Here is a 12,500-nt window from a genome sequence, read left to right as displayed (position 1 = left end):
GAGTTCTGGAGCATATTTACAATATTTATATAACAATATTTAAGCACAACTCAGCTTTAAGAAACATAATATGCATGCTTAGCATTTTGTGAAACTATGCATGCTTAGCATTTTGTGAAACTACATTGGAAAAACTCTGGTTGTACAGTTATCTAGGCGATATTGTTAACATTTATTTTGTATTTGGCCTAATCATGTATGACAAAAGCCCAAAGTTGGAGACCATGTAGACATTTGCTTCAATTTCAAATCCAGATTACTCTGGAACGGCTATAACTTGTATAAGGGAATGCTTTACACCTTTGTGTTCGGTAAATTCTGCTGCTTATTCTGATATACGGTTTGTAATTTCTTGAATGAAAAGTTTGTGAGATATTCCACCACGACGAATGGGTGTGGAGATGTCCGTCTGTCTGCCTCATAGGTCTAAATAGCAGCGTGTCGCGGGCCGGATTAAAAAAGCTATACGGGCCAATTCAAAAGAGAACTATTTACGTGAGAATATTAGCCTGTGAAGATATAACGCAGATCCACAGATCTCACTAGATTTATGTTTATGCAGTCATCCTGAAATAATCTAGCAGTGGCACATGAAAGCATAGTGACAGTTTCTTAAAGGTAGTGAAGTGAAAGTGAAGCGCTGCACCAGTGCCTATAGGCTATGCTGCGGTGGCGGCTCACTACGAGTTGTAGAACTTCAAATCAGCTCGATTTACCCTTATAGGCTGGTAACGTTAGGCTACATGATCCCTACAGACACTTTATTATTTTTAACCGTCAATAAGTATGAAAATTAGACCGGATCTGACTATTTGTGGTATGCTAGCTCTACCCGACACAGTGGCTGGTAAACTGACCAAATTCACCTGCCAGCGCACAAAACTACCCGCATTTGGCGGGGGGCGGGTGGTTAATTTCCATCCCTGACACACACGCACACACACACACGCACACACATAGGTGTCTGGTATAGAGCAAGTTACACTGGAGAACACACACCCACACCCACACACACACACACAGGTGTCAGGTATAGAGGAGGTAAAGAGAAATTAACATGCTATAGGCATAGGTAAGCTCACATTTAATGTAGCCTAACTGATGTGTTGTTAGCTTAGCCACAAAAGGCTGATACTGTATCATGACAAGGAAAATATATTTTTTTTAATATGACGAGCAAATGGTTTGGTTTGTTCTGACGAGCAGAGCGTCAGGTTGAGTGCGATGGCTGAGTTTAGGGGCGGGGCTGAGTCACCAAAAATGCCGGTTTTGCTGTCCACACAACAAAAGTTAACCGGCAGTTTAAAAAAACAACAACTCTGGAATCCAGTTTCAAAAGATCGGTTTTGGGCTGGTTTTAGCTTGTTTTAGCTGGTCTTTGCTGGTTTTCTTCCAGCTCTTGCTGGTCTTTGCTGGTGTAGCTGGTTAGGCCACCAGCTGGATATGCTGGCATGACCATCTGAGGTAGCTGGTCATGCTGGTGTGACCAGCCTGTCTTGTGGGATACAGCTGGTGTAAGATGGTCATGCTGGTGACCAACCTGTCAAGCTGGTCATGCTGGTTTGCTAGAATGACCAACATAAGCTGGCATGGCCAGTTAAACCAGCAGTGTAGACCAGCAACACCAGCTAAAATGACCAGCTTAAGGTGGTACGACAAGCAAAACCAGCTGAATCACCATCGTAAACTGGGTAAACCAGCTGAAGGTATGTTTTCACAAGAGTTTTGCTGGTCTAGCAGGTCAACCATCATAGGGTGGTCAAACAAGCTGGTTAACAAGCTGGTCAACCAGCAAACCACCTTTAGCTGGACAGACTGTTTTTTTCAGCAGTGCAGAGCCCTCAGATACTCCAATACATACACACACAAACACTCACTCAGATATCACACACACAAGTAGACATAACATGCATACACACACACACACACACACACACACACACACACACTGGGGCATATATACACAGAGGCACAAATTCATAAAACCCTAACCCTAACCCCCCAAGCACACCTGAACCTATTTGTAGGTGTGTATGTGTGTGTGTGTGTGTGTGCGCGCGCGTGTGTAGGTGTGAAAACCTATACCCTCTCCATGTGCATTGTGTGTGTGTGTGTGTGTGTGTGTGTGTAAACTTGAGTGTGTGTGTTTGTCAGCATGAATCATCCAGGTTTTGGAGGGTGGTGTACTTACTGTTTTCCAACCTCAACACGCAACTCTTCCTCTCCTCTTCTCTCTCCCCTTCTCTCTCTCTCTCTTTCCCCTTCTCTCTCTCTCTCTCCCTCCTCTTCTCTCTCTCTCTCTCTCTTTCCCCCTTCTCTCTCTCTCCCCTTCTCTCTCTCTCTCTCACCTTCTCTCTCTCTCTCTCTCTTTCCCCTTCTCTCTCTCTCTCTCCCTCCTCCCTCCCCTTCTCTCTCTTAGGCAGCCGTGGCCTACTGGTTAGCGCTTCGGACTTGTAACCGGAGGGTTGCCGGTTCGAGCCCCGACCAGTAGGTACGGCTGAAGTGCCCTTGAGCAAGGCACCTAACCCCTCACTGCTCCCCGAGCGCCGCTGTTGTTGCAGGCAGCTCACTGCGTCGGGATTAGTGTGTGCTTCACCTCACTGTGTGTTCACTGTGTGCTGAGTGTGTGTCACTAATTCACGGATTGGGATAAATGCAGAGACCAAATTTCCCTCACGGGATCAAAAGAGTATATATACGTATACTTATATACTCTCTCTCTCTTCCTCTCTGTCCATCTCTCACTTTCAACCTCTCTCTCTCCACTCTCTCTCTGTCACTTCTCTCTATCTCTCTCTCTCTCTCTCTCCCTCTCTGTCCCTTTCTCTCTCCTGATGCCCCTCCTGAGAGTTATGATCAAAGCAGAGAGAGAGAGAGAGGGAGAAAGAAGCCCTGATCTGGCTTTAATATGTGTGTGTGTGTGTGTGTGTGTGTGTGTGTGTGTGTGTGTGTGTGTGTGTGTATTTGTATGTGTGACAGTGTCAACCTGTGAGTGAGTAAGCAGTTATATGTGTGTATGACACTAAAGTAGCGTGAACTTCTTGTGAGTGTGTGTGTGACACTAAAGTAGCCTGAGCCCCTATGCGTGTGTGTGTGTGTGTGCGTGTGTGTGTCTGTGCGTGCGTGTGTGTCTCTGTGTGTGTGTATCTGTGTCTGTGTGTGTGTGTGCGTGTGTGTGTCTGTGCGTGTGTGTGTCTGTGTGTGTGTATCTGTGTCTGTGTGTGTGTGTGTGTGTGTGTGTGTGTGTGTGTGTGTTCACTCCTGGTGAGGTGACAGCTCACAGCAGCATGTTGACACACGTCTGTGTCTCCGTGGTAACGAGTGCCTGGAGCGCAGTTATCAGTGCGGTGTGTGTGTGTGTGTATGAATGTGAGAGCACAGTTTTCGATCCTGTGTGTGAGCATGTGTGTGTGTAATCATATGTGATGTGTGTGTGTGTGTGTGTGTATGAGTGTGAGAGCACAGTTTTCAGTCCTGTGTGTGAGCATGTGTGTGTGTGTGAGCATGTGTATGAGTGTAATCATATGTGATGTGTGTGTGTGTGAGCATGTGTGTGTGTGTGTGTGTGTTTGTGTGTGTGTGTGCAGTTATCAGTATTGTGCCGTCCCGCACAATTATCCAATTATCTGTCTCTTCTGAATCAGCACGATGGTCACATGACCTGCACATCTCCGCTACACGCCACTCTGCTCTGGCACCTCAACATTTACACACTCGCCTAGTCAGTTCACACACACACACACTCACACACACACTTACACACACACACAACCTTACACACACACACACACACACACACACACACTTACACTCACACACACACACACACACACACACACAGTCGTCTATCCAGTTCACACACACTCACACACACACATAAAGTAGTCTATCCAGTTCACACACTCACACACACATACACCAACACTCAAACATACACACAGTAATCTATCCAGTTCACACACACACACACACACACACACACACACAGTAGTCTATCCAGTTCACACACACTCACACACACACACACACACTGTCGTCTATCCAGTTAACACACACTCACATACAGGCGTCTATCCAGTACACACACATGCACACACACACACACACTTACAAGTGTCATGTATTGATGCCCAAGAGTCCACACTTTCCAATGGTGTATGATATGACTATGCTATACAACAATCTGATGTATAAAAATGATTTAGAATGTTGGGGAGGGTGGGGGGCTACACTACACTACACATATTTTACAATTCAAATTGTCATGCATTGTGTGCTGAGTGTGTTTCACTAATTTACGGATTGGGATAAATGCAGAGACCAAATTTCCCTCACGGGATCAAAAGAGTATATATACTTATACTTATATACTTATATACATATTGATGCCCAAGAGTCCACACTTTCAAATTGTGTATGATATGACGATGCAATACAACAATCTGATGTATAAAAGTGACTTAGAATGTTGGGGGGGGTAATCCGAGTGGCTAAAGGTACACTATGCAAGATTTTCACCTTTTTGACCTTAACATGACCTTTACGAAGCCAATTTGACCTTAATATGACCTTTACGAAGCCAATTTGATGGTAAACAAACTTGTAATAGGTGAATCGTTCACCTAGCATAGCTATAGAGCAGAGGTGTAGCGAGTCGCTACCTAGCATAGCTATAGAGCAGAGGCGTAGCGAGTCGCTACCTAGCATAGCTATACAGCAGAGACGTAGCGAGTCCCTAGCATAGCTATACAGCAGGTGCGTAGCGAGTCGCTACCTAGCATAGGTATAGAGGCGTAGCGAGTCCCTAGCATAGCTATACAGCAGAGGCGTAGCAAGTCGCTACCTAGCATAGCTATAGAGCAGAGGCGTAGCGAGTCGCTACCTAGCATAGCTATAGAGCAGCGAGTCCCTAGCATAGCTATACAGCAGAGGCGTAGCGAGTCGCTACCTAGCATAGCTATAGACCAGAGGCGTAGCGAGTCCCTAGCATAGCTATACAGCAGAGGCGTAGCGAGTCGCTACCTAGCATAGCTATAGAGCAAAGGTGTAGCGAGTCCCTAGCATAGCTATACAGCAGAGGCGTAGCGAGTCGATACCTAGCATAGCTATACAGCAGAGGGGTAGCGAGTCGCTACCTAGCATAGCTATAGAGCAGAGGCATAGCGAGTCCGTAGAATAGCTATAAAGCAGAGGCGTAGCGAGTCGCTACCTAGCATAGCTATAGAGCAGAGGCGTAGCGAGTCCCTAGCATAACAATATAGCAGAGGCGTAGCGAGTCGCTACCTAGCATAGCTATAGAGCAGAGGCGTAGCGAGTCACTACCTAGCATTGCTATACAGCAGGTGCGTAGCGAGTCGCTACCTAGCATAGGTATAGAGGCGTAGCGAGTCCCTAGCATAGCTATACAGCAGAGGCGTAGCGAGTCGATACCTAGCATAGCTATACAGAAGAGGGGTAGCGAGTCGCTACCGAGAAAACCAACCATGCAACTTAAAGATTGGCGGTCAACTTCATGAAAAAGAGCAAAAGGTTTCAAGAGACACAATATTAAACAAATCACACACACAAAAAAAACAGCATCGGTAGTCAGGACACAATGTATGTAGCTTTGCTGTATAAATGATTTCAACTGCTGTTTACCACCACAGCCACTTCAATTTTAAACTAAAGTCATCCACACTTGTGAGTGTGTGTGTATGTGTGTGCACGTGTGTGTGTGCGCACACGTGTATGTGCGTGCATGTCTGTGTGAGTGTGTGTTTGTGTGTGTGTGTGGTGGGTATCTCAGCAGGTCTGCTTTCAGGGCAGTGACTTTCAGAGAGCACAGAGAGAGGAGGAGGAGAAGAAGGAGAAGGAGGAGGAGAAAAGGAGGAGGAGAGACAGAGAGGAGGAGATGAGAAGAGGAGGATGAGGAGAGGAGAGGAGAGGAGAAGAAGAGGAGAGACAGAGGAGATGAGAAGAGGAGAGAAGAGGAGAGGAGGAAGAGAGGAGGAGAGGAGAGGAGGAGGAGAAGAGGAGAGGAGGAGGAGGAGGAGAAGGAGAAGAGAGAAGAGGAGGAAGAGGAGGAGAGGAGGAAGAGAGGAGAAGAGGTGGAGGAGAGGAGGAAGAGAAGAGGAGAAGAGGAGGAGGAGAGGAGGAGGAAAGAGGGAGGGAGAGACAGAAAGAGGTGCTGCTGAATAGTGTAGGAGAGAGACACAGTGTGTGTGTGGGGTGTGTGTGGTGTGTGTGTGTGGGGTGTGTGTGTGTGTGTCTGTGTGTGTGTGTGTCTGTGTGGTGTGTTTGTGTGTGTGTCTGTGTGTGTGTGTGTGTGTGTGTGTGTGGTGTGTGCGTGTATGGGGAGGCGTTTGTCTGTGTGTGTGTGTGTGTGTGTGTGTTGATGTGTGTCTGAGGGGTTGGTGATGCTGAGATGCATGCTGCCAGGTTCTGCTGTGTGTGCATGGGGGGCAGAGGGGGGGGGGGGGTATCATGCTGTACAGTGTGTGTGTGTGTGTGTGTGTGTGTGTGTGTGTGCATGTGTCTGTATTGCGTATGTGTGTGTGTGTGTGTGTCAGGATGAGTGCTGTCAGGTGGAGCAGCACTGCTTCTTCTTTGTAAACAGAGTTCTGTTTATGCTGTGTGTGTGTGTGTGTGTGTGTGTGTGTGTGTGTGTGTGTGTGTTCTGTTTGTGCTGCTCTCCGAGCTCCACTTCGACACACTCCGGCAACTTCTGCAAGACCTCTCCTGTCATATTAGCTAAAAATGCCCCAGTGAGAGACCATGTGTGTGTGTGTGTGTGTGTGTATGTGTGTGTGCGTGCATGCGCGCGAACGTGTGTGTGTGTGTGTGTGTGGATGTTGAGGGGGGTTGCAGAAGTGTGTCAGTATGTATGTTTGTGCATGTTTAAATATGTGCTTGTGTGTGTATGACAGGGTGTGTCTGAGGTGTGTGTGTGTGTTAGGTGGGTAGGCAGTAGAGCGGCCTTATGTAAATAACTCTTCTGAGCACATTTCTGCTTCCAGACGGCCCCCTGCTGTTAGACCCTCACTGCCCCTCCCCCCTACACACACACCTACACACCACTCACTGCCCCACCTACACATACACACACACACACCACTCACTGCCCCACCTACACATACACACACACACACACCAGCCGCTGCCCCACCTACACACACACACACACACACACACACACACACACACACACACACACCACTCACTGCCCCACCTACACACACACACACACACACACCACTCACTGCCCCACCTACACACACACACACACACACACACACACACACACCACTCACTGCCCCACCTACACACACACACACACCTCACTGCCCCTCGTACACTCACCACCCTGAGGTAGTGAAGATGGAATCTAGAGTGTCTGTTAGTGTGAATGATTAATGTGAATGATTAATGTGACGTATAAGTATAAGTATATATACTCTTTAGATAGATAGATAGATATACTTTATTGATCCCTAGGGGAAATTCAAGAATTTTGATCCCGTGAGGGAAATTTGGTCTCTGCATTTATCCCAATCCGTGAATTAGTGAAACACACAGCACACAGTGAGGTGAAGCACACACTAATCCCGGCGCAGTGAGCTGCCTGCTACAACAGCGGCGCTCGGGGAGCAGTGAGGGGTTATAGGTGCCTTGCTCAAGGGCACTTTAGCCGTGCCTACTGGTCGGGGTTCGAACCTGCAACCCTCCGGTTGCAAGTCAGTAGGCCACGGCTAAATGATTAGTGTGAATGTTTAGTGTCTATTCTCCCATGTTCTGAGGAGGCCAAATGGCCGTAATTGAGGATGGTGTTTGATTAGGATGGTGTTTGATTTGAGGATGATGTTTGATTAGGATGGTGTTTGATTAGAATGGTCTTTGATTAGGATGGTGTTTGATTTGAGGATGGTGTTTGATTAGGATGGTGTTTGATTAGAACCTTTCAGACATGAATTGAAATTCTGGCCCATGTTCACCAGAAGCAGCGAAATCACTGCTAATTAATCATGGGCTATACCAATTACTTCATCTGTAGTAGCCCATGTATAACATGCAGGACTAAGGGAAATGAAATTGGTAATTAATTCCACAGTTTACTGATTATAATATTGAGCTTGCTGTGCTCATCCCACAAGTGTTATTAATATACTATGCATGCAAATAATTAACTGAATTTATAATATTAAATGAAAAATATTATTCTATAATAATATAATATTCAAAACTTTATTTGGAATGGATTAGACCTTAAAGAATCATACACAATTCTAAAAATAAAATAGCCTAGCCTACTCTTTAGATTAGAAGTATCTTTAAAATAAAAGAAATCGTGGTAAAACCTACATAGTTTTATAAATAGAACAGTAGCCTGTTGCAGTTACAAATGTATCGATTCTGAAATTTAACAATGTAACCTTGTTAATGAGAAAGCAGTCTTCAATGTATTCATTTTTGAAACAAGCAAATGGCGCTTCCTGCTCTAGCCAGCCACTTGCCTCGTCTTTGTTACAGAGAAACGAGCAGTTGCAGAGACACACGCAGCCAAATCTCCGAGTTCACATCACACTCGGTTTAAAGTGCGTTACGACCACATACCTTACAAACAACCAATCTAACGTACCCTCGAATAACAATAAAGTGGAGCGATTGGCCCGCACTCAAAGGGTTAAGAGTAAAGTGAAGTGAATTGTAAGAAGTTGGTTTCCAGGGGAACTATTCTTACTGTTCCAGCTGAGTTGGACTAAACCACTCTGCTGCTCACAGAGGGGGGAGACAAAAGGGAACACACGAAACCGTCTCATATGTGCTTTAATTAAGGCGAGCTCACAAACACTGAGTTTAGATGGTATTTTGCAGTCCAATTCTATATTTGAGAGGCTTCTGGCGTGTTAATCTAGCTGTTTTATTGTTTTGGAGTGCGCCCCCCTCCCTGCAGCGACCCGATGCTCGCGGCCCTGCCAAGTCAGTTTGAACCGATCAGACAAAGGCAGCAGGAAGCCCCACAGCTCGGCAATGCGTGCGAGCTGAGCACAAATACTAAACGAAACGAAAACCTCCTCTTTTAAACCTCGCGGAGTCTTATCGACGCTCCAATATTTCTGTATTTCTTTCACGGCGACTGTTTGGAATAGTTTCGAGGGCTTTTTGAAAATGTACGACCGTCTAGATCCTCGCGTCGACCGAGGGCGTTTGTCTGAACACAAAATGGGTAGCGTTGCCTGACTGCCCGCGCGCGCTTCGCCCGTTGGCGTTGGGCTTTCGTTGGGAGGTTTTTTGGCTTTTTGCATTTGAATCCTACTGCGCAACCAGACGGATCACGTGGGACGTGGAGTTGATCGATTTGCACAGTTAAATGTGAAAAAGAGAACGGGAGAACGGCTGGGAAAATAGCCGTTTTTTCCCCGGATAAGGGACTACGCTTCGCGAAGGGGGAGAAGAGAGGTGGGCTTGCCGAAGTAGGCTATTTTTTTATTCGGACGTAAGATGGAGACGCACGTCTCGTGCCTCTTCCCCGAGATTCTAGCCATGATTTTCAGCTACTTGGACGTCAGGGACAAAGGCAGGGTGGCACAAGTGTGTACGGCGTGGAGAGACGCCTCTTACCACAAATCGGTGTGGCGGGGGGTGGAAGCCAAGCTGCATCTGCGCAGGGCCAACCCGTCGCTCTTCCCCAGCCTTCAGGCCCGCGGCATCCGGCGGGTGCAGATTCTGAGCCTGCGGCGTAGCCTGAGCTACGTGATACAGGGGATGCCTAACATCGAGAGCCTCAACCTCAGCGGCTGCTACAACTTAACGGATAACGGCCTGGGGCACGCGTTCGTGCAGGAGATCCCGTCCCTGCGGGTGCTCAACCTAAGTCTGTGCAAGCAGATCACGGACTCGAGCCTGGGCCGCATCGCGCAGTACCTGAAGAACCTGGAGGTGCTCGAGCTCGGCGGCTGTAGCAACATCACCAACACCGGGCTACTGCTGATCGCGTGGGGGCTGCACCGGCTCAAGAGCCTCAACCTGCGCTCGTGCCGGCACGTGTCTGACGTGGGCATCGGGCACCTCGCGGGCATGACCCGCAGCGCCGCAGAAGGCTGTCTGAGTCTCGAGCACCTCACGCTGCAGGACTGCCAGAAGCTCACGGACCTGTCGCTCAAGCACATCTCCAAGGGCCTCACGCGGCTCCGCGTGCTCAACCTGAGCTTCTGCGGAGGCATCTCCGACGCTGGCATGATCCACCTCTCGCACATGACCAGCCTGTGGACGCTCAACCTGCGCTCGTGCGACAACATCAGTGACACTGGCATCATGCACCTCGCCATGGGCACGCTCAGGCTCTCCGGCCTCGACGTGTCATTTTGCGACAAGATCGGCGACCAGAGTCTGGCTTATATCGCACAGGGCCTGTACCAGCTCAAGTCGCTATCTCTCTGCTCGTGCCACATCAGTGACGATGGCATCAACCGGATGGTACGCCAGATGCACGAGCTACGGACCCTGAACATCGGCCAGTGTGTGCGGATAACGGACAAAGGACTGGAGCTCATAGCGGATCACTTAACGCAACTGACAGGCATCGATCTGTATGGATGTACTAAAATCACTAAGCGCGGACTCGAGAGGATCACGCAGCTTCCGTACCTTAAAGTGTTGAACCTGGGCCTGTGGCAGATGACCGAGAGCGAGAAAGCGAGGTGAAACTTGGGGAGGTTTTAGAGGGGGTGGGGGGAGAGGAGGAGGAGGAGGAGGGGGGTTGAGAGGGCGGGGAAATTTTCTTTATTTAAAAAAAGAGAAAGGAGCAGCCTGCTCTAGGCTATGTAGTGCTCGCTATTTAATGTATTAAAACGACAGAAATGTGACTTATTTTAAGCGAAATCTAAAACAAGTTATTTTTTTGTTTACATAAAGTTAAATTAACACGATATTTGGGCCCTTTTGTCAAACTAAAAAAAAAAAAAACAACAAACTTTTTAAAATGTTTATTTCTTATCAAGTCGCAATATAGGCTTCAACCTCCTCCTCCTAAACTACCGCGCCTAAACATGTTGGCTACCTCGCAGCTGTGTGTAGATGTTGTGTTCGTCTCAAAAGAGAGGAAACTGTGTGCCTAGGACTCGCCCCTCCCCCCACCTCGGCTGGCTTCAGCGCTGCAGCAGAGAGAATGGGGCCTAACTACCTTTTGTTAATTTGCCCCGAAACGGTCAACTAAAGACAGAAACGCCAGTCTCAGCCAAGACCGGCTCATTTGAAAATAAAAAAAATCGAGTTTATGCAAAGACGGATAAAATAGCCTACTGGTTTATATACAAAAAAAGCTTTTCTTTATTTTCTAAATTGTTTTTAGTTGTTAGCTCAACTTAATAGGCCTCAAAGCCTTGGATTCAAGCTTTGGATAAGGAGTGTCTTCGGCTAATGTATTTATGCTTGTGTAAGCAGATATTCTTAAATAATTGCTGTTATTCAGAGCATTGTACTTCAAATTGAAGTTATTTCTTTATAGAAATACCCTTTTGAATCAGTCGTTCCCGTTCAGTCTCCACCAGACAGCAGGCGCTGCGCCTCCCGAAACAAACCCGTGTGTGAGATAGAAGTCTTGTGTCCGTTTTAAAAGAACCTACATTTATATCAAGGACATGTTTTAAACAAGGGGCAATCGATTTTTTCTCGGGGTAACAAGCAAATGCGTGTCAGGCCTATGTAACATGATGTATGGACGTGCACCATGTATGAAGTCCTGCTGATAAGAAACTGTTTTAATGTACTGTACATGTATTTGTAAAAAAGAAAAGAATCCCAAATTAAATTGTTTTATATTCTTACAGTAAGCATTAAAGTTGATATTTATATAATAAAATAACCAACATGGCTGGTTTGTTACATGTGGGGATTTCTATAGGTGGATCTGCATGAGGTCAGTAGTCTTTAGTAGGCTCTCTAGCCTACTGAGATGCAATGGTGTTTGTGTACATGGTTTGAAAAAGCGAGAAGGGGAAGCCAGCCTGGTTTATGGCTTCGACGGGGTTCTTACGTGGCCCGGAGCACCCTGTGGTTTGGTTTTTCATCTCAATGCAGAACACAAAGAATATCGAGTCAGATTCTATCGATGCTGCCCGGTTTGGCTGGATTAATATGCCGTTCAGGGGGATATTGTTGCTTATCGGCTGGTTTGTTACATTATTTACGAGGCGAAACAAAATGGATGCTTCCTCGTGACGAGGTTCCTTCACTGTTTCATATTAATGTGAGAACGCTGCTGTTAATTAGATTGATCAAAGGCGAAATTTCTCGAATCAACGGCGGTATGGGTTTTGATATTTAGTTGCCTCTTAAATTAGTGTTCTGTTAAGATATTTTAGTGTCAGCGTTGTAAATAGAGTGTGCTATTTTAGTGGTGTAGTTTGGTGAAACGCGTTTTGAAAGCGGAGTGCTTGTCGGCGTTTGCTATTGTTTCCTCGAGTTAAGAAGCCAGGTTTGAATTCTTCTCCTTGCTCAGTCACGCATACCCGATCTGAGAG

At 46.8% G+C, this 12,500-nt stretch overlaps 2 protein-coding genes across 2 annotated transcripts in view; one reads left to right on the top strand and one right to left on the bottom strand.

Annotated features, from left to right (window-relative positions):
* The window catches only part of wnt5b (wingless-type MMTV integration site family, member 5b), a 91,529-nt gene that overhangs the window by 37,146 nt on the left and 41,883 nt on the right, over positions 1–12,500 (bottom strand). The gene's annotated exons all lie outside the window — the stretch shown is intronic.
* On the top strand, positions 8,961–10,700 carry fbxl14b (F-box and leucine-rich repeat protein 14b). The gene has a single exon (XM_042079136.1). The coding sequence runs from the start codon at positions 9,481–9,483 to the stop codon at positions 10,681–10,683; it is 1,203 nt and encodes a 400-aa protein (XP_041935070.1). The 5' UTR covers positions 8,961–9,480; the 3' UTR covers positions 10,684–10,700.

This window comes from Alosa sapidissima, chromosome 22 (assembly GCF_018492685.1).
Source record: "Alosa sapidissima isolate fAloSap1 chromosome 22, fAloSap1.pri, whole genome shotgun sequence".
Taxonomy (NCBI): Eukaryota; Metazoa; Chordata; class Actinopteri; order Clupeiformes; family Clupeidae; genus Alosa; species Alosa sapidissima.
Note: the sequence above shows the minus strand (reverse complement) of the source record. Positions and strands in the feature narration are given on the sequence as shown.

Coding starts and splice junctions, on each gene's coding strand:
- fbxl14b (XM_042079136.1), top strand. CDS start 9,481: ATGGAGACGCACGTCTCGTGCCTCTTCCCCGAGATTCTAGCCATGATT.